The following is a 27,504-nucleotide window of genomic DNA, read 5'->3' on the forward strand; positions in this document are numbered from 1 at the left end:
GCTAAATTTGACAAAAAAAAAGCATTGGCACTACCTCAGTTGTGCGCCCATGGCTGACCTTCATGAAATGCCCACGTTGGGAAGCACAGTAATTACATGTGCCCAGTCAGAGCAGATGGTCCGTGCCACATTCAGATTCTGGAAGGTGCTCAGAGAGGGTGCCTAGCTGCAGTAGGCCTGAACGGTGCTGTCCCATGCTCCTCCACTTCCTCACTAGCCGCTCCTATTGGCGTAAGGCCCCCAAAAGTGGAGCCAACTATGGGCAGGTGCTAAAAGATTAAACTATGCGTAACCCACCAGTCATACTGTACAGACAGTGGCGGCTTACCCATAAGGACTCTCGGACGCCGCCCCTCCAAAAGATTAGAAAAATGAAAAAAAAAATTAAATACCCATTCAATTATAATTATGCATCTAATTAACCGAGTGTTTTTCCAATCGCATGCATAGAAAATGTATGAAAAATAGCGAGAGAAGTTTGCATTTGTAGCCGCGGGGCGCTGGTCAGAACGTCCCAATCCATCACCATGCAGTTATATGAAGAGTGGTAGTGGTGGGGGCTGCTGGTGCTATGACGCGTCTAAGCTTGTGCCTTATGGAAGTCTTGGGATACCGCCCGAGCATGTGCAGAGCGACGTATCTAGTGAGTTTACGTCGCCACACCAGCCGGCGACCGTATAATCTTGGTGTTGCAGAATACCTTGTTTAGGTGACCAGTTGACTTATTATGCGTAAATTGTTTTAATGTAAATAGGCCTAGCTGTAATTGAGTTAGTGATTTTTAGTATTAGTGATTGTTTTGTGTATTAGTGGTCTCTAGATTGCCCGAAAAACTCACTGAAATGCGCAAAATATTCAAAAATTTTGTCCCCCCGGTGGAGTGTGTCCCTCCCAGCATTTGACACACGAGCCGCCACTGTGTGCAGAATGAAGTACACCCTTGACACACCGGTGGCTCCGCAGCAGTCTGAATCCAGACAGGGAGATTCAGTGAATGTGTTGAAGTTGTTTCTGAGAAAATCACATAATCAAGCTTCTTAGGTTTAAAGAATGTCATGCTTGCACTTGGGAACTAAGTTACATTCAAGCCTGTCTTCACTATTAATTGCATTGAAAAGAATAAACACTTCAAAAAAAAGTGAAGGAAATTACTTTTTTCCAAGATGGTCATCAATGGTTGATGAAAGAAAAAGGAAATAATTTCTAAAACATGGCACTCAGGGCATTATAAGTAATGCTAATAAATGCAAAAACACAGCTAGCAAATTTGAGTACTTAACTTGCCAATAGAGGCACGATTTTGTACCACTGATTTGTAGTCTTATATTATCTTGCTCAACCTAATTTTACTATTTTGTTTTAAAGAAGTGAATAATCTGACCTGTGACAAAAATTTTTTTTTGCATAGAAATGTTCTTTGTGAAGAGGTTTCCTTGGTAAAGAGAGAAAATATGTACGACCAACGTAAAGAGGGAGGACATTTATGGCCATATTTTTTTTGCTTGAGGTGATTTGCTGTTAAGAGGTTTGCTAAGAAGAGGTGTGACCAGTGGCACCGACTCCATGGGGCCAGATGGGGCCCCTCAAAAATTCCATTTGGGTGTGAGAAAATAAAGTGTCAGGCTTGTCGATTTTCTCTGGAGTGTCCACATATTAGAGTTATCTGGGTTCCAATGTTGATCATATGACTCTTCTAAAATGCTTAAATAAAACTTAAAACTCACTACTTATAACACTTTCCAGGGCAAGATCCCCGGTTTGGGCCCCCCCAATATTTTTTGTAAGTCAGCATCCCTGGGTGTGATTACATTTCTTTCAATACCTTCACCGGCTAATGTGCTAAGAAAATTTATTTCACAGAAGACAGTGGTAATTATTTTATTTATTAAGATAGTGGACTCAACACATTCAACAAAAACTTTTGCACAAGAAATAAAATGCCAGTTTTCTTATGATTCTTGAGGCTATGTCCTACACAGCCATTAGTGGAGTTAAAATTAAAACACAAAAAAATTCTCAAAACTGACACCTTCAGCACAAAAACAAACACGAAACATATAATAAATGATTAATTATAAATCTCTATATGTAATAGCTTAACAGAAAAATGTGACATTGGTTTACAGTATTTTGGGAATGGTTAATTGGAAAAGATTTAATATAATCAACAGTACATAAACTATTAAGTGCTTAACACATTATCAGACTTATTGCATGAAATAATTAACTCAGAGAGAGAAAATTACTGTGGTAATAGCAGTGCATGGTAAAAAATGAAATAAATGAACCTATCCTCTCAATGTATTCCAATATCTATAACCACTTGTAGTGTAGCTTCATATGACTATATTTCATCATTTTATAAATCCATCACAGTCAAGTAAATACTTACATTATCTTACACAAGGATCAAGTATGATATGACTAGGAGAACAGCACAAAATGTGTATAGAAAATCACAATTCCAGCCAGTAGCACTCTCACCTCGAAATCTCACCACTACGTAAAATATACCTTCATAAGAAAATAAAAACAATTTTCACAATTTATTTTTGGAAATGATCACCTTCGAGGATATCAGCAATTAAACAATACCGTTGTGTAGCATCTTTTTGGACTCGTTAGGCACATTGAAAGAAATGAAAGAGTTCCAGGTGATTCTATCGGGAGAGGTTTTCCAGGAAATCCGATTCCAAGACCGCTTCAATGTGACTAATACTGCCACTCTCACCACTGCCTTTGCCGCAAACGACGGCACCATCCGCTCCAACACCCTCCCTCCGCGAGCTCAAAGGATTCTGCGATGACGTTGCACACGACAAGGGAGCCAACGACGCATATGAACAGGCAGCGGCCGTCGAGAAGCTGCTCTCACTCAATGTCGCAAAGAATGGATGAAGCTCCTTGATGGACCGAATGCTGCTCATAGTCAATAAGAGATTGCCCCCACCAGCAAGGCCTTCTGGAGTTTGCTTGCTCAGCTATAAACAAAATGAAAATATGAGCTTCACATTCTGTGTGATGAGGTTTTTACACTTCATAACTTATTACATTTACCAATAAAACTAAGTCTCCACTTTGACCGATCCTTAAGAGAGCAGACTGCGAATTATGTTTACCAACATGGATTCAACATATCAACCATCTACACCTATCAACTATGGCATTCTTACATTTTCCTCCAGCCCATACTAATAACAATAGCATTTATTTTCCAGGAGATCTTGGTATGTAATAATAATAATAATTTATTTTGTCCAAAGATCTACAAGGAGATATAAGACACGTCAAAAAAAAAAAGGGAGGAGGAGATACATACAATTTAGTAGATAAGAAACATATACACCCATGTCTCGTATAGCGCAATTTCGATTAGCGCAATTTCGATATAGCGCAAATTCGTTCCTCGGGGAAACATTGCAACGCAGTGTAGCCTAATCAAAAATTTTAAACGCTCTCCTGATAAAACGTGAACTTGCGCTAAGTACACACGTAATTTCTATCAATTTACGCATATTAATATTATTTCTTGCCTCAAATCTTCTTTTTTGTTTATATAATAATCGAAATTCATTGCTGTGCAATTGCCAAAAGTATTACTCGTCATTGGGTCCAGATAGCCGGCCTACTGAAGATTTATCTAGTCTCCTTAACAGAATGATAGTAAATAATTTAGATCGTTAATTAAGCGTGGGGCTAGTGGAAATGAGTTTTTTTTCAGCAATACGGTTTGAGACGTATTTTTGCCGTCGTAGGTTACCGGGCGATTGACTTCCAGGTAGAGGGTCTACGCTAAAGCCTTCAAGGTCATCGGTATTCACGGGGGAGAAATGGAGCGGTGGCCGAGTTGCGCATGAATAGCATCAACACATAAAAGGGTCCGCTATAGAGTCTCAAACACAATGGCTTCGTTCCCTCCCCGCAGTCATAGGCCTTCTGCGTCTCAGGAATACAGTTCAGCAGAAGAAGGTGATTTAGATAGAGCCATACAGAGTAAAAACCAAGAGAATATGGCAAAAAATAGGAATGCGTGTAGAAAAATCAAGAATTTATCAAGAAAAACCATTAACCTAGAAGAGGACTTGAGAGAAGTCAATTGCTTTGAAAATGGAGAGCGTCATAGCGATATTGCGTGGAAGTTTAAACTCACGATGCCTTATTCTGAATAAAGACGAAGCTAAAATATCAGTGACCTCAGCCGCACCAACTTCAACCAAGCGGTCTACACATACGGAAAGTTCATGGTGAATCAGTACAAAAAGACGAGAGTGGTAATCGCTCCGAGACATTTAGTGAAAGCGGTTGGTTCCAGAATTTAAACGGCAAGCAGGTATTTTCAGTGCGGCGATATCAGGTGAATCTGCAATTGTTGATAGCGCAGCCACCACAACATTTTCTGATGAACTCCAAGCTGTTATTGAAAGTGGCTCCTTTCCCCCTCAACTAGATCTAGTGTTGACGAAACGATATTCTTTTGGAAAAGAATGCATTCTCGTTCATTCATTTTCAGGGAAGGAAAACCGGGGTCAGGTTTCAAGGCATTTAAAGACTGTTTCACGTAGCTGCTAATGACTCGGAGGACTTCAAATTAAAATGATTTATCATTCGTAAACTCCGCTAGCTATGAAATGGCATTTAAAGTAGCATTTTCCTGTCATTTCGATGAGCTACAAAAGGGCCTGGGTGACACAACAGTTGTTTTTAGACTAGTTTGAAAAATCGTCAACTTCCGGCAACGCATTACGATCCCCTGAGATAGCAGATGTTAGCCCACCCGCACGACAGGATGGAATTTCGAAAGCACTTAAGAATTTTTTTTAACGTGAATAAAAGTATTTGAATGCGTGAATACTATCTTTAAAGATGTTTTAAACTATAAATATTTATAGAAATAATGTTTTCTAAGGCTTTTTATGGGAATATAGATGTTTTAGAGGAAATTCAATACCAAAGACCTATGCTACCAGGAACGCATCCCTATCTTCCCTATGTTAAAATGCTCTCGTATAACGCAAATTCGTATAGCGCAAAGACCCCAAGGAACGCATCCCTTGCGCTATACGAGACATGGGTGTATTATGTAGTTGAAATTTTATGTACAAGTATGTATTTTCACATATAATATACTTTCAAAGCATGAAAATGAAGCACTGGACTGTGGAGTCCGTCAGGTATTCCGTAACAGAATAACAGTTCTTTTCAAGTAGGAATGCCTTCAACTTCCTTTTAAAAGACACCAATGACTCACATTGATTTTTTAAATGGTGCGGGAGTTTCTTATATGTTCGGAGTCCCATTTCTCTTGGACCTAATTTACTTCTATTTGTCCTCACTGCATTATAATAATAATAATAATAATAATAATAACTTTTATTTGCCCAAGGGACACATTGTAGGCTAGCTCCAAGTATAGTGAAGGCTTTGCCTATTTCTGGTTTCATAATTATGAAAACTGGAGTTAATTTCAAACATGTTCAGATTTTTCCTCGTAAATAGTAGTAGAGATAATAAATAGGCACATAATAAAGGGAGAATCTTCAAATATACTTGTTCAATGATATAAGGGACGTCAATTTTGCAATAAATAACCTAAATACATATATGTAACATAAATTAAATTAGTCATGAAGAATTCCTTGAGTATACTTTAAATCTGGACATTTTATCACACACTTAATATCTCTAGGGAGTTTATTATACATTAAGAAACCCATGTGTGACGGAGCATAACTAGAATTTTAAATTCTAACAAACTTTAGGTGAAGATCATTACAAATCCTGACATCATAATGGTGCACACTGTTGATGGTGGTTCATTCTCTAATACTAAGTTTCGCATAAACAATAGCAGTGAACACATACACACAAGCTCTAGGAATTTTCAATGAGTAAGTGTAGTTTGAACTCAATTGAGAATTAAATGACTCTTAAAAATACCTTGCCATAGTAAAGAAAGAAAATAAATGTGAGTTGCAAGCGTCTATAGAGTTGTTCAGTGAATTTAAAGTCAATAGTAAACCTTGTAATTCATGTTAGTCTATTAAAATTATTGAGATGCATTGTAAGAGAGATGCTGCTTTTTTCTGGCCAATAATAATTTTTACATCTTAGGAGTATTGCTTTGCTGTAATATATACTAATATAATTGCTTCCATGTAATATATACTGAGAGAGTATTAAATAAATAAATAACAAGGAAGAGGGAAATTCAAGAGTTTTTTGAAGAGAGGGCAACATGGAGCCCTTAGAGATGCATTGTGTATTAGTCTAACTGTCGACTTTTGAATTTCACCAGGTGATGGCTCCGTGAGCCAAAACGTACCGTACACATTAAATTATAGTGGATAAGTGCAACTACCTTTCATTCCAATTTGTTGACTTTCCATTACATCACGCCTGAATCAGTTGAACCTACTCAAACATATGATTATCACAGGGCAAAGGGCCCCAAAAAGAATACTAAAAACAATTTGAGAGTAAAATCCACCATAATAGATTGTGTGTTCTAATTTTGCAGTGCATTTCCCAATCGAGTCTAGTCCAGTTTTAAAACATAGAAGTAGCAATGATAGCATCAATGTTTCACCACAATAATAATCAGTCATTGTGGAAGGCAAATTTAAACCAATATAAGGCACACGAGAATCGATGAAGGGAACATTGGCAGAGATTATTTGCCATTTTTGGGGAATTCACTTGGTCAGTAGTTCCTCAAGTTGGGGTTTTAATTTTAACCATCAATTCTTGCCCCTATTATCTTGGGCTAAATTAAAGGAATGACTTTGTCTCCCATATGTTGGCAGCATTGGAGTTCCTGACTTGGAAGAAGGTCTAACTGCTTTTACAAACAATTTGCAGCAAAACATTGAATCCTAATCAAAACATGGATGTGATGATTATCAATAATGAACAACAAGGCCAGACCAAAGTTATCAGAACAAGCATGAGTATGGTAAAGATCTTCTCGCATGCCAGACAACCTAAATGTTTTCTGCAAACCTTGACTCTAATCCAAATGTGTAAGTGGTAAGATAAGTTCCACAATTACTTATATGTTACATTGACTCTCTTAAAGCATTTAGTTCATCTCCTTTCAACCACACTCCCATCACCATAAATGTACGTCAACCGTATGTAATTGATACCCCAGGTATATACATATGCAAGTGGAGGCATACTAAAAGAAAATTTTCTTCACCAACCTTCTTGTTCATTAGCCGAGCAATTCTTGTCACATGAGGCACAAACTCGGGGGATTTAACCTTCTCCTCTCCCTCACTCACAACAGATTCATCTTCGGCATCACCACGTGGGCCTGGGTCTGAAGCTCCAACACCTCCAACAAATGCCCAACGATACCTGGAAAAAGATGCAGTCACACAATAATTTTCAACACACTTCGAAAGGGGCTAAGACTTGAGTTTTTTTATAGAATGCCAGCTGAGATGAATAATTCACAATAAAAATGAGCTTCCATTCAATTTATCTTTTCATAACTCTTCAACAATCTAGATTTTAGGTCTTCTTCAACGGAGAAAAATTATCCACTGCCTACATTTCGGAATTTAATTATTCCAACATCCTCCTCCTTCGATATTCCTCTACAACCAATGAAAACTGTTAATACCCAACACAACCCAACCCTTATACTTCCAGCTACAATTTTAAAAAGTTCCTCGTTACACTTACAGGAATATTTAAAGCTAATTTTTGCAAAATGCATATTTTAAAAACATAACACGAGGCCAAAGCACCTGGACTCGATGAGTTTTGTGTAATTGCTCCCACAAACCTCTCCCTGCATACACACATATCGCCCTCCCCCCCCCCCCTTATCTTAAGTTATCCAATTTACCCTAGATAATATGGTAATTTTGTTCGGACCCCCACTACTGCTGGGAGGTTACATCCCAGGCCCCCTACCAAACACCCCTTCTCTCTATCCTGAATCCGGCACTCAACATCAGGGGCGCAGCTACGAATTAAGGGTAGGGGGGGCTTTAGGCGCAACTAATACTTGGGAGTGTGGGGTTATTGCACACCTGCCAGGGTAGCGAGAGTTGCAGGGGGCCCTCCTCAAGAAAGATTAACAGATTAATGGTTCAAAATGGCAAGTTTTACGGCTTTCTGAGGGGAATTTGATTAATCCTAACATTATTCTATGAGTAACACTAATCCAATTGAGTAAAATGGATTAAACTTAAAAAATTCTCTGAGCTCTGGGGGGGAGGGGTTTATCACCCAAAACCCCCCCCCCCCCCTCGCTGCGCCACTGCTGAACATATCTATTGTGCTAAGTGATAGGACAACTGTAATAGCCGCATTAATTAAATGTAACGATTACGAGTAAAAAGTAAATGTAATTGTACAATCACAACCGGTAGCTCAATTACTTTCACCCAGCTACTCTGCAACCCTGAAAACTCACATTTGAAACTGAGGCAGGCGATGGGCGGGCAGGAGGAGGGCAAGGTCGAGGAGTTTGCACGCTGCGAGCTGCAACTGGAGCCAGGCTGGATGGCCGTGGGCGTGAAGCCCATTGCTGCTGTTCACCACCCACGAGGAATCAAGCATGGACAGAAGGCGGATGTGAGAACTGTTTCAACGTGAGAGAGAAAACGAGAACCATCTTCAAAACAGGCGGTAATTTCAGAGGGGGGGGGGGGGGGGAAACAATTCTATTTAGCATACATGGATAGTGAAAGAGAAGGATAAAATGTCTTAATGTGCAACGAAATATATACAGCAAAATTGAAAATAATGAACTAGCCAAAAAACTTGCACATTTGAGTAGAATATGTGTCTCACTGAGAGTACGTATTGCAGCAAGTAGGTATTATAACATAATTGTAATGATTTTGCTGGTAGAAAAGCTGCCAGTGATGGAAACTTTTAACATTCCAGAATGGGGATTAAAATTGAAAGTTAAAATTTGTTTGGTTTTTTTGAGCAGGTTAAAAGACTTCTACTCATTTTTGTAAGACAGTGAAAAGGAAACGATTAAATGCCATAAATGCACAGCAAGTTTGGGAATAATTAACTAAGCCAACAGCAATGTAATGACTTGCGCATGTGCTTTTGCTGTGAGCACATATTGCAGCAAGTGCTTATTCATGATTGTAACATTTGAATCAATTTTGCTGGTAGAAAAATCATAAGTGCAGGAAACATTTCACAACCATCCTAGAACAAGGTTTGAATTCAAAAATTGAAATTTTTTAGGGTTTTATGAGCCCCTAATGAAAATAATTACTATTTTTTTAAGGTTTCCTTTTTTAAAGATTGAATTCTAACCTTGATAGAATCAGAATGCAAGAGGATATCGATAATTTGCCCTCACCAGTGAGCATCTTTCATTACAGTTTACCCACGTTTGTTCTTCATCTTATATACATGCTACAGTTTTGCTTGCATCCCAGCTGGCATTGTCAAGTTCTGAATGAGCTGCCAAGATACTTTTCCTATAGGCCAGTTGGCTGTACCAGTGAAGCACATGCTGACGAGACAACTAGGGCCCACATTCTTAGTCAACCCTAAATATCCGTCCCTTCATAACAAGAGGCCCCCACATGCATTTCCCCGTTGACCCGACAAAATGTTAAGCGATAGGATGGATGGCGGTTGATTCCCTCGTCAAGTTATCTGAAATGATGTAGATGATGGGGCAGTACTAATTTTCCACTCTGGTTGCGTTATGGGACCTAACTGTGAATCTAAGGGAAGACGTCCGATAATTTTCAGGTAGATTGTTAGTGCAATGGCTCAAGGTAAATAAACAATCGGAGTCATCCGCCAGGTTGAGTCCGTATATTAATTATCACTACAAATACTCTCATATCATGCCAAAAGTAGAACCATATTGTCTTTAAATTACTTCAAAAACAGGTTGTACAAGATAGTGATAAGTACGCGGAAAAATGACCATTGGCATAGGAACTTAATATAATAATAAAATAATTTCTGCAGCTCATGCAGGACCTGATGACACCACATAAGATGTAGGCAAAACTGTAATATACAAAGATTGACTAATGTGGGAAAAAACTTAAACAAAGGACACACATTTAATTATCCCAGAAACCTTCATACCAATACTTACGACTTACAGTTAATTAAATAAATATTTGTCCTCATTGTAATGAGGGATTGATAACTTTTACCACATCAAGCAAATATCCACAGTGATGAATGAAAAAATATGAATAAAAAACATCATTTACTCAACCAACAGGGAGATATGACTTTCATGAGAGTCTGATTAAACCTAAAATTTAAAAAGACAACATAACCCAAACATTTTAAATGATTAAAACACAATGTGCAACTCAGAGGAATGGAAAGCATTGATGAACAGGCTAGCTAATGAGCACATAATTTACAACAAATAAGATGTATGCATTGGTTTCATGCAAAGGTCTCCTATTTTACATGAGCATATTCTATTGCATTAAGAATTGCTGATGAAACTTACAGTTAATTACATGCCTCTATTGAAAGATCTTGAATAAAAGCTTGACTCAATGGATGCATGCACCGATGAAATAATGCAAAGCATTGCATGAAACATATGACTTTGCGCTAGTGTCATAATTGTCCTGCATAGCAGTTGGCTATGTCAGAGAAATACATGTTGACTGGACAACTAGATATTTGTTAGTAATGTTTTTTCAGGTGCACCCAACAGAATTTATTGGTTTGTTGCCTGACATTTCATGGCTATTGCCGATCACTTCATCAATGTCAGGCAACAAACTGAATTCGTAAGCGGGGAATACCCAAAAAAAATCACCAACAGCTACAATGGCCTGCGAGAGCTTCAACAAAGAAAAACTAGATATTTGAATTATTTTCTACCAAGAGCTGTTTTAACCCTCATATGGATTTACGAAATTAGTTACGTCGTTGGATTTACGGCGCCGCAGCGGCGCCGCGTCATTTTTTGCTATTATTTTTCAAAGTTAGCCTAAATTTACAACTTTTCTGATTGGTAATAGTATATACATCTATTATCTTTATTTCTTACCGTGTTTTGATAGATTTAAACCCTTATTGTTTACGTTATAACAAAAAATCTTGAATGCTGCATTCTTTTCCATTTCTTGCCGTAATGCTCTTTATTTCAGTTCCCTTTTCTTGTTATTTTCGAGTGAAAGTTTTAATTTCGTGTGTAATGGTTGTTTGAAATATTTTTCTGATATGCACAGCTCGAAAAATTCCGCTTTTTAATGTTTATATTGTTTATAATTTTATGTATCTAAATACTAAAAATGAGTATCGAATAAAATTCGTTTTTTCGCGATAAGGATTTTCTACTCCTACCTGTCCTAACAATCTGGGTATTCCCCGATCCTTGGCAGTCGACACACTACCACCCCTTCACCTCAAAACAACCTACCTGGCATTCCTTCTCCTTTCTCCTCCTCACTCACCCCTTTACGTTAGTAACAACCCCCATGCATAAAATATCTGTGAATTTGAGTACACAAAGAAACGAGAAATATGTTCACAAATTTTCACCTCACGGTAAATTGTCTTTTCACCTATTCATAATGAAACGATTTTTACCATGTAAATTCTTAACTCATCGTCAGGAAAGAGAATTTTTTTCCATCACACAATAAGTTGGGTAGTTATCTTGATTTCACCCCAATGGTAAACAGTCATGTCATCAGTAACTATATAAACGGCAGCAATTTTGTATAGACTATCGTAGCCGCAAAGGGTACGATAGGGTTAGGGATAGGGCCGAAAGGGTTTCCAACGAAAGGTATAAGACATATAACAATAACTGAGCGATGTGTTCTTCACGGTAGCCGGTGAAACTTCTGAATCTCCTGGCAAGTTACAGCTACTCAGTCAGCGAGAAATATTCACACAACGGTGAGGAAGCATTACTCTACAAATTCGGATAATGCAGTGTTAAATTTTTCTTAGAATTGCTGCTTGGAGTAATTCTAAACAGAGTCACCCTAGGATTTACCAAAAGGTGACTATCACCACGGCAAGTACGTGGTCGCGGAGCGAAGAAGGTGCCCAAGCAAAACTAAGTCGGAAGCCATGGAAAAAACAACCTTGGCTAGCCATGAGTTTCTATGAATAACTCTTGCGAAAAGATGAAGTTTTGTGAATGAACATTATAACGAGGCAAACATAATGATTCTTAGCTAAAAGAGAAAGCACAATTGGTATTGTAATATTTTCCTTTCGTTAAACAATTTCACTTGGTTTATAAGTTTAAATAATAGGATTATAAATAGATTATAGCATTTCATATGAAACATAATTGCTTTGACATTAGCGTTGAGGGTGCAGTCCCTGACGTAGCGACGAGGAAATTCTCAGCCCAAGCAAAACTTAGTCTGAGGCCCATGAAAAAATAACTTTGACTAGCCATGAGTTTTTATGAAAATTTCTTGTAAAAAGATGAAGTTTTGTCAATGAACATTATAACGGGGCGAATATTTTGATTCTTAGCTAAAATAGAAAGCAAAATTGGTATGGTAAAAATTTCCTTTTTTTTAACAATTTCATTTTGTTTATAATGTTTAGAAAAATAAATAATATGATTATAAATATATTATAGCATTTCATACGAAACATAAATGCTTTGACATTAACATTGAGAGTGCAGTCACCAACGTAGCGACGAGGAAATACTGAGCGCCGCAGCGGCGCCGAAAATCCAACGACGTAACTTTTTTCATTAGAGGCCAATAAAATGTAAACTATTGACACTATGCTAACAAAATTTTATATGTAGACGAAGAAAGCAGACAAAATAGACTACTGAAAATTTCAAAATGATACATTGGAATGGAAAATTTTTACACCACTTTTAAAACCACGAGCGCCGCTAAGGCGCAGCAAATCCATATGAGGGTTAAAATAGAATAAAACCATAATTCTAAAGGGTGAAACTTTTTAAAGATCAGACTGTGCTTCATTAGCACAGACAACTGGTATGCAGGAAAAGTGCACAAGAACTAAGTATTTACACCAAAGGTGAAAATTTCCAAGAGGAAATCATTCGGCTTAGCAGGGAATCAAAAACCCAGATCTCCCAATTGCCAGTAAGATACTGTAACCGATGCCGCTTGGCGCGGTTCATGGGAGTTCACGAGGCAGGGAAGGCTAACGTAATTTTGTGTGTGAGGATGCAGTGAAGCGTGAGCGAACCCAAGTGCAGTGTATTTCCATCCTCCCCCCCTCCCACGATTCTTCCGCTCATTTCTCACTAGTGGAATTTTCCACGTTTACGTGACTAGTGTCAGGTTTACCTCACCCCCCCTCAAGAAACAACACCTGCACGCAGCTATCAGAGGGTGATGCAATACACCACCCCCACCCTCCACAAACTTTGGCCAAACCCCCCACCCAAATGGACGAGTCGGAGAAAAACCTGCCATTCCGGGTTTCCCCTCGAGCCCCAGAAAGTTGACCTAGCGGAGCTATAAAAGCCGAGTACAAATGAATATTTGGCATGGAGAGGCAGCCGGAGGCTATGTTGGTCAGCAGAGGCGCATCCCTGAGGTCCTGTGGAAGGGAGAGAGATCGTGGAGAGGCGTGGAGATTGTCAGAAAGGGTGAAGGAGGGCGACAGCGAGGAAAGAGGAGACGAACGGCAGATGTCCAGTGCACAAAAAAGAGGAAAGTCACTCCACAACGCCCGAGTTCAGAGATTCTCTCAGCCCACAGTAAAAGTAGACGCAGAGACCCTGACCCGAACCAGCCAAGGAAGCCATCTCCATCCACGACACAGAGAGCCGATAAGTACTCTTGTCACCCTACATTCCATCCCCCCCCTGAATTCAGAAGATCCCAGAAGAGCCCCATTTTCCCCCATTCAAGACCAGAAGAATCATGAAAATATTCCTTTGCATTTTTTTTTGTCCTCCCTTTATCCCCCTGTGTAAGTGAAGAATTGTAGTATTTACGACCGAGTGTTTAAATTGATATTGGCGTTGTTCATAATTCAACTGTTTCGTTTTTTGCATTTACGCCAAACATGTGTTAAAAACAGAGTTTTTGCCTAATTGTTCTTTTATTGATTGATAATTGTTCTCATTATTATTTCACTGGCCAGTAGCAGTAGTTTTTCTTTTAGGTTAAAAGAACGATCAATTTATGTGTTTTATTTTATATTTCAAGATTGATTTGTGTATTAAATGTTTTGTTGAACACGTAACTTGCAGTGTAAGCCTTCATTATTTTGTGCACGCCAGCCCCCATTCAGCAATAGAAACCCACCCCACACCCACTTTTCTCTTTTAATTCCCCCACCTCCCCTTACTCCCAACCCACGACCTGCCCGTCCTCGGCGAACCCTCCAAACAAGCCCTCCCACACCCCAAAACCCGACGAGACAGGTTACAATACGCTACCAGCATGCTTGGTGTAACTCCAACCACACATGCTGGTACAACTGGCACTATACCAGACGAGCCATTCGGAAATCCAGGTTTGAATCCCCGCTAAGCCAGATGATTTTTTTCCAGGAGAAATTCACCAAATTCAACTAGATGAAAAAAACTGTGGAATAAATTCCACACAATATTTTTTTATACAGCAATTAACAATTATTTTTTGAAACTATGAAGAGTATATCCACAAGATGTGAGAAAGAAAGTTTAATGGCACAAAGATTTGATGCTTCCACAGGAATGGCACAATGAAAAGATAAGTCCCTAAAAGCAGGGAATAATGAAGTCTTCAGCTCACTTTGAATCGTACCACTCTGGATCATATTTAAGGAGCTTCATCTTATTTACTCATTCCCAGCTTTGGTCCCAATGGGCTTGTTTAACTATTTTCTCAAATTTTTGATTGCGATAGAGCTAAAAAAAAAGAGACACAAAAGTTTCTGTTCCTCAATCCACCACCAAGATACTTCCAATTCACGGCGAAAAATTGAAAGCCTTAACCTTCTCACAGACAATTTGATGGCATAAAAAAAACTGACTGCGTCTCCTTCTCAGATGATTCTCAATTCTCAGTATCTGGCCTGCATGCTTTGCTGTGGTTTTCATTCTTGCAAGCAATTACTTCCTGCATTAAAATATTATCCCTGACAAGTAAATGTACCAGAAATCTAAAGACCTCACCCACTCATCAAACTGACTCTCTCTGGTATGTAAAGAATTGGGGGAGGAAAGGGTGAATAAAGTCAGTTACAGAATTGCTCCAACCGTCGCTCCTTTGCCAGCCTAGGCGGCAGTGGAGGGGAAGTCTTTGTCCGTCAAACTGAAGGTCTTGGATTTAAATCCCACCAGGATAGGTTGACCCTATCCACAAAATGAGTGTTTGTGATCATTCAACATAAAGACTTTAAATGCACCGTTTTGGGGACGGTGAAGATAAATAAATAAAAAACAGTGCTGATGTATTGACAAAAGCATCTTAATTCTGGCAATGACAGACTTATGATATAAACAAAAATGAGTCGCTGATGCATGGGCGTACCCAGCGAGGGGTGGGGGGCAGTTCCCCCCCCCTCTCTAGAAGCAAAGTCTTTAAGCAAAATCAGAACTGAATTGAAACGAAAATATTCAACAAATTTTCTTTAAACCCAGGAAAAATGATACGTATTAGTAAAAGATATGTAGCTAAAATAAAACTATTTTTTCAAGGAAATAATCTCATAAACTAGTGAAGCGCTGCTATAGTTTTCTTAAAATGTTGGTTTCATTCACCTCTTCCATGCTAAAATGTCACAACTTGGCTTGCCCCCACTAGTTGTGATCCTGGGTACGCCCTAGCGCTGATGTGATAAGAAAATGATGATCGATCTAACGAAGGACAACCCTCCCATTCTGATCCATAGTACGTATTCACTCATGGCCTTCTGGAGCCTGTTCTTTCATCCACCAACAGTCCTTCTTTTTCCCTTTCTTTGCCCCTGCACAGGAAAATTCTATCCATACGTTTTACCCTCCATAATTTCAAACTCATTTGAGTAAAAATGAATTGCTACATATTCACTATAAGTGAATCAATTTAGCATGGAAATCAAAAAAAGTTGCCACTCAGGGAGAATCTAAGAAATATGATCTCAGTTGGGAAAAGTTACAATGAGCTCATTCACCATTTTTTATTGTTTTTCATTGCAATAGAGTTCTAGATATCAATATCTACCTCAATATCCAAATTTTAAAGATTTAAGACACCCATATTTTTCTGTTTTCACTCCGTTGCCTACTTCTCCAGCTATTAGCGACGATTAATCAATGGGCTTACTCCTTCAGCAGATAAGGTCATGACATCACCGACTCTTGCAGAATGGCTCATCACTTCTCGCCTACTTCTTGGCCTTGTATATCCCTCTCATATCACTCGTTTGAAATCTATGAGAAAATGGCGGAATGAGGAACTTTTCTTCTTTATAACATACCTTTCCCATCAATCTACCAAATAGGGTGGTTTCCTATTATTTTTTTATTGCCTAAATCGAAAGATTATTACTCCTGGAGTACGTATTTCACGCTTTTAGATTTTTAAATGACGATATTTATTTTTCGCGATTAAATGAAAAGTGAAAATTTTCAAGCGCGCTATATGGCAGCTAAGTATGAATGCCGGGAAAACTCCGTGTGACGTCTTTCTGGTTCCCGCTGCCGCAGGTGAGGTGACCTTGGGGCGAGGTTTTGAGTGCTGATACGATGCAGGATGCTAGCAGGTAGCAGAGTACCATGCTAGCTGGTAGCACTTGGCTTAAATAAGGATTATTAATACCTTATCAAATGAAGAAAACTTTCCGACCTTCGCCAGTTTTAATAGGTGATTATTAAGAGACGTTTCCCTGAGCTCTGTGCCTCATGCATGCATTGGTAACCTCAGACGATGTAAAACTCCTATCTACTCGTACATAGAAACTAGGTCCCTGTGACGCGACGTCACGTGGAGTGGCATCGCATGAGCGCCAATCTGGCCTTTTTCAAATGAGGTTAAAATTGACCATTGCCATTCGTCTAAACTGGGATTTGTGAAACCAAATAATTTGTATATTATGAATACACTAATGGTGGGTAACGAATCGCAATCAATGCCTTTCGTTTTCTTTGATGAAGGAAACTACCCTATTGTCCAATTAAATTGCGATATTGGGTCTGAGTGAACGAGCCCATTAAGGACTGTTATATGAGTAATGCCAAAGTCATTTCATGAGATCTCTCTTAGGGTGAGACAAAAGTTTTTGATACTAAGCCTAAGTGTAATTTAATACAGTCTGATACCTTGTGGTTCTATGTATAACTATGAAGCATTAATTGCTAGCACTTCCCATGAGCTGCTAATCACAAATAAACCGCACTTTTTGTTCGCTTACCATAACACTCAATTACCTCTGCCAATCTAATCACATAACTGACATTAGATACCATCACAGACCAAGTTCATCAAGTTACAGATTGGCTGAGAATTTTATTCGTAGGGGCAACCACAGGATAAATAAAACTAATGCAACCAGGATATCACAAATACTAACTATAACATTTTTTAAGTATAGATTAAATGAAGTTAGACATCCAAACCCACAATCATTCTGGCTTATTTACAGACAGATTTAGAGATAACGTTAACTTTTAATTGATAATCAATTTCATTTTGATTCACCTCAATTATAATCAGAGGCTAAAGCTTAATTAAAGTAATTTCCTAAAAGCAAAAGGAGGAATTATTCACATGCAATCATTCCATTACTCAGGCTTGGAAGAAAATGCCAACATCATCATAACATTGCGAATACAAATTGCATTATGACATATGCTCATAAGAAATTGCTGAAGCACATTTTTCGAAGTTGTTCAAGATATGCACTAAGTTAGGATTGCATGCATTTTCAGCTTTTTTCCACAAATACCTCCATATGCCTAAAGAAAGATCTACATTAATTTACCTGGTGTAGTTTCTACTTTCCAACAATCCATCAGTGCATGGTAGGGAAAAGCAAAAGAGCAAAACATATTATTTTAAGTACCAAAAACCTTGTTTTTATAACTACATAAAAAGCATCAAACAAAACACTGGAAATGATTATGACTATAAATTATAGTGATGGATAGTTAATACTATTAATAAATTAATACCCACACAGCACTTGATTCTAATGTGGTAGATGATTATTCTCAAAATGGATTTGCATATAAATCCCTCCCCTCGTGAAAGCATAGTGGTCTATATTTTGGACTGGGAAATGCCACAAGTTCATCTCAATCCTGAAGACAACCACAGTAGAAGTCTGTTATAATGAGTAAGGCCTACAGCAAGGTTGGTGCTAGAGCGAGTGATTTCTTTGTGTTGGTTGGAACATGTAGAAAAGCAAAGGTAAATCGTCTGCCTAAAACTAATGTTCGTGTTATCGTGAGTGCCATTATGAGTTCATTGTTCACCACTGGTTGAATTAATACGATTTAATATCATATTTCCCTCCACCAGGAGTACTAAATTATTCTACATAACATATGCCAGATATTCTACGCAGATAATGCCAGAAATGCACCGTGTTTGGACACTTCCATCTTTGGATTTTACATAAGTTACTAAATCTGCAATCCCACATGGATCTAGTGATAACATTGAAAAGTTGCAGTTTGGTATATGATACTCAAAAGGCAACTCATCCTCAGGCAGCCCAAATGACAGTGATAAGGATTAGCTAGTTAATTTGGGTGGAACAGTGTGTGTGTGAAAACGAAAGGGAAGGTACAAAATCCATCGTAGGCCTTTTCACAAGTCTTTTTGCACAATTGTAACAAACTTACAAGAAAATTTTTGCAAATCATCGACTGCATTCATTATTGAAATGTTATCTTTTTTTTACATAAATGTCGCTATAGATGTAATTGAAATGGAATGAAGGCATTGAAAAGTGCGGATATTCATCAGAATGTAACACTGCATTACAATTTTGTGTTAACTCATCCTTGTGATGGACTGATCTAGCTGCACGTGCAACACGGCTAGAGCTGAAAAAAATTCGCTGTCCGCGGGAAGAAAGAGCGGGCGAAACGCAAAACAGTTCCTGACTTTTCAACAGATTGATTGATACTTTTTTCACACTGTGCCCAAAGTGTGAGTTCCTTTATGCCAAACTGAGACTTCGGTAATATCCTAACTTTTGGCTATTCTAGACGCACGAGTTCATTAACAATTTATGTCTTTTCATTGAATTTATTTGGCAATTGGAATTATACATGGAAATTGGATTAAATATGTACTTGTGTGAGATTATTCGCTTCCCGACACCAGAGGGCGAGAACTCACACAAACACACACTGCGACCCAAGACTTAGGTCGCAGCCCGCAACGTTCCAATTTCTTAATATCATTCCTTTTACTACGGACTGGATTAGCCTTTTCATTGGGAACTATGATTTGCTTCATACAAACGAGAGCTTTGTGATAAGGTTGTTCACATCAATGTGAGTCTACTGCAGATTAGTATTCATGAGAAAGTTTAGATTATCTGTGATTTCCGATTATTCGTGCCACCTTCCCCCTACATTATCCCAGACGATAGGGAGTTTACTCTATGACCTCTTCACTATGACCTTTATGTCAGCCTCTTCAATTGATAGCCTGGTGTCACGGGCCAACAGTATTGTCAACCTCTTACAAGATTGGAGCAATAACAATTTTCTTCTTCTTAATAAAGAAAAAACAAATCTAATCCATTTTGTTAACAAAATTAATTTTGTTTGCCGGCCTCGGTGGCGGCGGGGTAGTCCTCGCCTGCCAAACCGAAGGTCGCGGGTTCGAGTCCCGCCTGGGTAAGTTACCCCTATCCAGGGCATGGATGTTTGTGATTGTTAAATGTTATCAACCCCGATGTAAAGGCCGAACAGTGCTGTTTTCGGTGGTGTGTGAAATAAATAAATAAATAAAAAATAAAAATAAGCCTTCACCAGACATTTCAGTGTCTCTTGACGGTACAATGATTCCCCGGAGCAACAAAGCCTCCTTCCTGGGGGTTACCCTTGATAGCAGTCTATGTAGGGACAGCCATGTTTCCAGTCTACGTAAAAATACTCTGTACAGTGTGCTTTTTGGTTCGCTCAATTAGGTCAACAGTTAACAATGTAGTGCAAATCTCAATTTATTATGGTGAATTCTATTCCCACGTTATTTATAGCATCCTTTTTTGAGGCCCTTTTCCCTGTGCTCATGTTGTTTTTAAAATACAAAAGAAGATAGTGATACTGATGTGTAGTGCACCCCTTAGAGCTCCATGTTGCTCTCTTTTCAAGAAACTCTCCATTCCCCCAATTCCGTGTGTTTACATGTTGAGTGCAAACATCTGTGCTAAACGCAATCTTGGTTTGTATGCTACCAACGATAGTATTCACGACCACTAGACCAGAAACTCTAGCAATTTACATGTTAAGTTCATCAGAACCAGTAAAACCAGCCTTTCCCCCCTTAACATGGGACTACTACTATACAACAAGCTTCCTAGAAACATTAAGAGCTTGGAAAAAATGTCTAGTTTTAAATTTAAGGTGAAGGAGTTCTTTTTGATACATTTATTTTATTCTATTGACAAATATTTAACTATGTAAATATGTTCTGTATGGGTAATGTTTATTATTATTTCCTTAAATGTCTTTTTTTTAGAGATGGGTCGAATAGCAGATCTCTCGAATTCGAATATCGAATTCGAATTTTAAATCATTGCTCGAATATTCGAATACCTCGAATTTCGAATACCTCGAATACTAAATGATGAATGGTGGTATGTTTGACTCGGTAACCTATTCAGCAGGCAACACAAGATTTTGGGGAGTAATTTCGATTTCCATTAAATGATTCAAATAGAAATTTAGCTGATTAATGAATATTTTAATTTTATGGAAACAATTGGGCATATAATTTATTCAACTAACATCGCTTTACCCCCACTCCTGCTGCCAAGTGCTTGTTGACAATCTGAGGCATTTTGCAAAATACAAGCTCTTTTCCACCGGATTTTCTTCAATTATTTTCAGTCCATCTTTGGGAGTTCTCACGAGATAAGAAGATGAATTGGAATTGCTATCAGGGAGAAACCAAATATTCTGAGAAAATACCCCTTTGTCTGGGACTGTAACAGCAAAGATTTATAGCACCACTCATAAATTGTAACTTGATATATGTTTTCGGAAAAAAATACCGCATCAACTTCCGAGAAGCTCTGCTGCTCATATCGAGTTTCGCCAGAATGCTAAGTCTCCGTCGTATTTTGACATTTATTTCTTTGCGTAAAATGCTTAAATAAACTCAGAAATACGTCGTGTTTGGTCTTATTCTTTTTGAAATTACGCGCACATTACTAATATTTCAATTCAATAAAGGTGTAACATCAATTGACGAAAGTCATTCTGAGACACCTTTTGTGCTAATGGATGACTCATGCAGCGGTTGACCTCCACAGAAATGGGGGAACTTCGAAGCTGGTAGAAAAAAAAAGGTCAGTGGGAGAGAAAAGGGAGGGCCCGAAACACGTTTCTATTGTTCTCGTGTAACTTGGTATTTTTTTGAAGCTAAGGTCTTCGTAATATGATCCTTGCGCGAGCTGTGACCTTTTTTTATTTCGAAGAAGAGGAAAGCCTCAGAGGGGGGGCTAGTGCTGAATGGAGAGGGATACCGGATCTTGGGAAATGCGCTAATGTAAGTATCCCACGGTACTCACACAGCTGTTGACCTCCAGAAATTGGGAACTTCGAAGCAGGTAGCCAGAAAAAGGTCAGTGGGTGAGAAAAGGGGGGAGGGCGTGAAACACGTTTTTATTGTTCTCGTAACTCGATATTTTTTTCGAAGCAGGGGTCTTCGTAATGCGATCCCTGCGCGAGCTGAGACCTTTTGTTTGATTTCGGAGAAGAGGAAAGAAGCGTCAGAGTGGTTGAGGCAAGTGCTGAATGGAGGGGGATAGCGTATCGTGGGAAATGCCCTAAGGTTGCTATCCCACGGCACTGAGGTTCTCCTGGTGGGGGGAATCTGGGATTTTCGAAATTTTTCAACCGAACATTTTCGGTTCCCCTCGTCGAACTCTTTTCACCGCTAAAATCCACGAATTTGATATAATTCGTCAACTTGCGTAAAACGGCGATGAGAGCACTAAATGACTACAGTTCTCTACATTTTTCCGAGTCAACTACCAACGACGTGCGTGCGACAGTGTATGATGCGAAATTCAAAGTATTCGAGGTATTCGAGGCGGTACTTTTCGCATAACTATTCGAAACCTCGAATATCGAATACTTTCTAATATTCGAGGTATTCGAGTATTCGCGGATACTATTCGCACATCTCTACTTTTTTTGTAACTAAACATTGACGTGCCGTACATCATGGAACATGTATGTACCAAGATCTAATATTATTATTATTATTTTGACCCATGTGACATCCCTTAAGATCATCCTATTTAACAGGGGTCCTCCAGGTGAGAAAGGCTACATTTCATGCTCCAAAGTAATAATTTTCGTAGTATTTTACATTAGTGGCTTTTCCCTAAGTTTAGCATTCTCACAAGGAATGACCCTGAAACTTGAAATGTTGATAATATATGTAATCCCAAGCCACAAAAAATAGGTAGGCCAACTAAAGGTATAAGAATATGAATTCATTTCTGACTACAGAAAGAAAATGGTGAAATGAAATATTCCATGTATTACATGAAAGTTCATCTAATTACAGTCTAAGATAGCAAACACTAAAATTTCCACCACCAGAAAGTGCTCTAATCATAGTCTTTATGTATATTCTGTCAATGAATAAACTGAAAAACCTTTGCCACTAATAAATTAATTAACATGCAATTAAAAACTAAATTAACTCCATTCACGAAATGCATATTTAACCTTTTTTATTACCAGAACTGTACCTAGTACATAGCATGTGCAGAGACTGCCTCAAAGGCAAATTTCAACAATTATTATACCTCATAATGAAAGTCAAAAAAATAAGAAATTTATGGGGGGTTTGGTAAGAAATAGGGATGGTACAGTTCAGTTCTTCGGTTCTTGGTTCCAACGGTTATTGAGCTGGAGCTGGAACCAATACGAAAGGCACGAAAGCAACCACTGGGAAGGCAAAATGATACTTGATGGAATATAGTGCTCTCAAATCATAGAAGAGCCATCTTAAATCAAACAATATGGATGAAAAAACATCAACTTCCAACAATAATTTATCCAAAATGATAAATACTTGTAACTTTGACAAATTCTGAATTAAACACTCTCACAATAGAGCAACGGTTATTTGACACTTCAAAGAAGGTGTACACAGAAATAAATAATTGAAGCACAGCTGGAGTCAGCAAGTTACAGGAATAAACCATCCTCACCAGATTGAGTGTATTCAAATCTAAAAATGAAGCTCTATATTTTCTACAATAACTTTTATGCAGGGTTACGCTTAAAACTAAAATAGAGCATCATAAGATAATTCTATAACAGCCGTAAAAATAATAACCATATGCTCATATTCCCTGAATTCTATACCTACATTTCATTTCACCGAAATCATGCAGGCATAGAGGCTAGATAGCTACACACTAAAAGGCATTTAGAAGTATAAACCACATACCTAAATATGAAAATCGGAGATATATAAGTAGTAAATAGGTGTTGCATTTATGACTAACACTCTCTCTGTATCTAAAAGCATAAATATGTAATCAGCCATAGAAGGCTTTGCTAACATTCAAATTACTGCATGTTCAATCCATTTTGCAACTATGATTAAAGGGATAAGCTGATAGCCTACTCAATACAGTCACGACAACACTAATTCAATGAACTTCATCTAAGCTTATGCTTGAGATAAGTCAGCACCACATACTCCAAAAATAAATTTTGAAAAGGAAATAGGGATCTGGATTTATGGCGTTTACAAATTCCAAAACAACTTCCTAGACCCAATAATTCCCATAGCATCTATTCTCTGTAATAGTACCCAAAATTTGCAATGGATATTCCTAATATCATGATTTCTTGAAGATGAAAAATGAATAGAAAGTTTATGACAACATCAAAATGAAAGACATAACATTAATGCATTTTGAAAGTGATGTGATATAATTAATGATATATAAAATTAGTGACCCTTATGAAGCGTACAAATTTCCTCCATTTCCATAATAATGAAAAGTTTTCCCTGAGTAAAGGCTGAAGTTAATAGAAATACCAAATGAAAGGGTAGGTCACTTATATATGCACAAACATAACTTTTGGGCTTCCTCTCCTACAAAAACTATATTCTAATTACAAATCAATAACCAACTGACAGGTGGGAAAATGCTGAACTTCAGAGATTTGTATGAAAGTCTGTCATCATTCCATAGGATCATGTAATAAGTGACTCCTTGTATATTTCACTACAATAAGCATTTGCCAAAAATGCTTGAATGTAAGCGATAAATTTCCACGATGTTAACATTGAAGAAAATCACACAAAAATGGTAGATTTGGTATACAAGCCATCTTCCTCATCGCATCAGGGCAAAGTTGTAGCACGAAAAATATTTTTGGGCAAAGTTCATCTGAGGAGAGGGTATATTTTGGAGGGAGGGGGGCATTATGTCAGTATCTGCCAAGCATTTCTGGGGGGCTTGGACCCTTAAACTCCTCTGCGCTTAATATGATCATACATCAGAGCCAATATTTTTTACTGCTAATGTTTCTTTTACTCACAGAATGGCATATTATAATTGTAAATAGTCTTTTAAATCGATTTATTTCCAATCTTTCATCATTGTCACTTAAAATGACCAAATGTTATATTTTGATTTATGAGGTGAAGAAAAGAATAAAAAGATACCAAAAGAATGCAAATTGAAAAATAAGTAGCCAAACTTTTCACGCTAGGGAAGACAATGCAAACTAAGGAATTTCAAAGTTCTTCCTCTTTTTTTTAAAAAACCTCAAAGAAGAAAATAGAATGCCCTTCCAGAATGAAAGGTTTCATTTAATGCAATCAGTCACTAATAAACTCCATACTGTGTGAACTCAAATGTCATCTTAAAGACAGCCTGGATACTGTGATTGCACAGCTTGGAGTCCCACCAATACTTTATGCAGAAAATGCTATTGTTTGCTGCAGGACAATATTCTTCTTTAAGGTTTACTTAAGTGTCTTCTTACCATTCTTGCACCTATAGTAGGGTATAAACTTTAAATCTGATCATAAAAATTAATTACCATTGATGGAGAAACCATTATTATTGAAAAAATACTGTACATAATAATAGCACACACAAATATTTGTAGACATACAAATACATATACAGTGGAAGCCCCTTATAACGAGTACGGGATATAGCGACAAGCTCGAATTAGCGACAGCTACCCAAGGAACCATTTTAAACCCTATGATTTAAATGTAAAATAAATTCGTATTAGCGATAATGGCTCGATTCCTCTCTTGCGTCATTCGTAATTACGACAGGTTGACTTTTTGACCACGTGCCACATCTCTGGAATTCAATGCTTTTAAAACGGCATTTTTTCCGCCAACGTCGACGTCTACATGTTCCGTATTCTCCTATTCTTCTTTCCTTAATAAATTTCACGAGTACACATTTCATTGCTCTTTTGTCATCTCCCTCCCGCGCCTCCGCAGTGAGGTTAAAAATTATTCCGCCCGTCTGCTAGCACCATGGCTGGTAAACGCAAGTCCTTGGATTTAAAAACCAAAATGAGAATTATTGCAGATTGTGAAAGTGGAGAGTGTTCAAAGAGTGAAATAGCGAGGCGATTTGGAATTAATACATCGACATTGTTCACTATTTTAAAGAAAAAAGAACAAATTCGTTCGGCAGTGCTTAAAGAAGGGCGTCCAAGCACTCAAAAACACCTGCGGCCCGGAGAGCATCCGCAGCTAGAAACTGCTCTTTTCTCGTGGTTTTGCCAGCAAAGAGCCGCAGGGATTCCTATCACCGGCCCAATGATGAAGGCTAAAGCTGAGTATTTGTGAGAGAGGCTTGGTGAAGACAATTTTAAGTGCTCGGATGGATGGTTTGCACGATTTAAAAATAGGAAGGGGATATCCCTTCACAAACTATCCGGTGAATCATCAAGTGTTGACGTAAATGCTGTGGAAGGCTGGGCTCGGGTCCTTAAAGACTATTTGGGCAATTACAGCCCCTGCGATATTTACAACGCGGATGAGACGGGCATATATTTTAACCTTCTCCCGGACAAAACTCTCGCCACTCGAACGGACCCCTGCAAAGGAGGGAAGAAAACTAAAGACCGCGTAACTGTTCTTTTATGCGCCAATATGGATGGTTCAGATAAGTTAAAACCGTTCGTGGTGGGGAAATCCGCCCATCCCCGATGTTTTAAGGGAGTTAAAACTCTCCCTTGCACTTACGAAGCAAATAAAAATGCTTGGATGACGGCTGCTATCTTCACGCAGTGGTTACGAGCGTTTGATGCCAGGATTGGTGGAAGGAATAAAAAAAGTACTATTATTCATTGACAATTGCCCAGCCCACCCACCAATAGAACTAAGAAACGTAAAAATTGTGTTATTGCCGCCTAACACTACGAGCGTTCTTCAGTTCCAGTCAGCATTCATATCAAAAAGTGTGCGCTACTGCCGCTAGAGGTCTCTACGTCCGCTGATATTGCGTCTGATTGCGTGAATCTCTACGAAACATAAATATTGCTAACAGACAGACAAAGAGTGGACTTCATTTATCATTTGCCCTTCTATTTATTTGAAACAGTTTTTCACCCTTTCCACCGAAGATAATTGATATGACTAATATGCTTTTAGATGCCGTAATGCTGTTCGGTGTCATGATTCCGATAGCATTTGAGTCGGCTGTTTCGAAACACGATAGTAAACCATTCATACAGGCAGACTTGAAGCATAAGAAGATTACTTCCACCTTCATTCCGCCGTTAACTTGAAAAAGATAGAATTGCAATGCTCATGTGGAACCCTAAATTTTATCACGCTCCTTTCGTCACCCAATTGCAGCAGCCACCCATCATTTTCATTACTACTCGGAAAGATAGAAGGTATGAATTTTTGAACAGATGCCGAAGTTTTAGCATTTAATAGTCTGATGGATAGCCATAACTGGTAGTTATGACATGTATATTTGGAGCATCCAAGAAATAAGGATAATAACAGCTCATAATGCACAGTTCAGTACGAGTGAGTCTGAAGTTGGGACTTTTAAAATCGACTTCATAATGCCTCGGCATATAGCATCCTGCATAATTACATATGATTTGATCATAGATTGCAAGTGAATATGATCATTAGTGAATTAAATGTTCGAAAGAATGATTTAAAACGGCTATCATGCTGCAATTTTCGCCTCTCGGCAGAAAAAGCCGTGGTGACGCCTGATGAGTGATTTTTTTGTGATGATGTAATTGCATTCGGTAACAACGACAACTCACTATAGCGACAGATTTCTCTGTTCCCAACAGCTGTCGTTATAAGGGGCTTCCACTGTATATGTATATATAACATAGAATAACTAAGTTTTAGGTCTAGATAAATCAAAGAG

At 38.3% G+C, this 27,504-nt stretch overlaps 1 protein-coding gene across 3 annotated transcripts in view; it reads right to left on the reverse strand.

The window, feature by feature from the left end:
- Positions 1 to 1,862: 1,862 nt before the first annotated feature.
- Positions 1,863 to 27,504, reverse strand: part of LOC124161535 (protein dopey-1 homolog) — a 92,484-nt gene continuing 66,842 nt past the window's right edge. For 2 of the 3 annotated variants that reach the window (XM_046537903.1, XM_046537901.1), the window contains 4 exons: positions 17,890 to 17,901; positions 8,429 to 8,596; positions 7,203 to 7,359; positions 1,863 to 2,981 (listed from right to left, as the gene is read on the reverse strand). In XM_046537903.1, the coding sequence (XP_046393859.1) occupies positions 2,661 to 2,981; positions 7,203 to 7,359; positions 8,429 to 8,596; positions 17,890 to 17,901 (658 nt within the window). In that variant the 3' untranslated portion in view covers positions 1,863 to 2,660. The remainder of the gene's footprint in view (positions 2,982 to 7,202; positions 7,360 to 8,428; positions 8,597 to 17,889; positions 17,902 to 27,504) is intronic. The other variant, XM_046537902.1, reaches the window with a different exon arrangement.

This window comes from Ischnura elegans, chromosome 6 (assembly GCF_921293095.1).
Source record: "Ischnura elegans chromosome 6, ioIscEleg1.1, whole genome shotgun sequence".
NCBI lineage: Eukaryota > Metazoa > Arthropoda > Insecta > Odonata > Coenagrionidae > Ischnura > Ischnura elegans.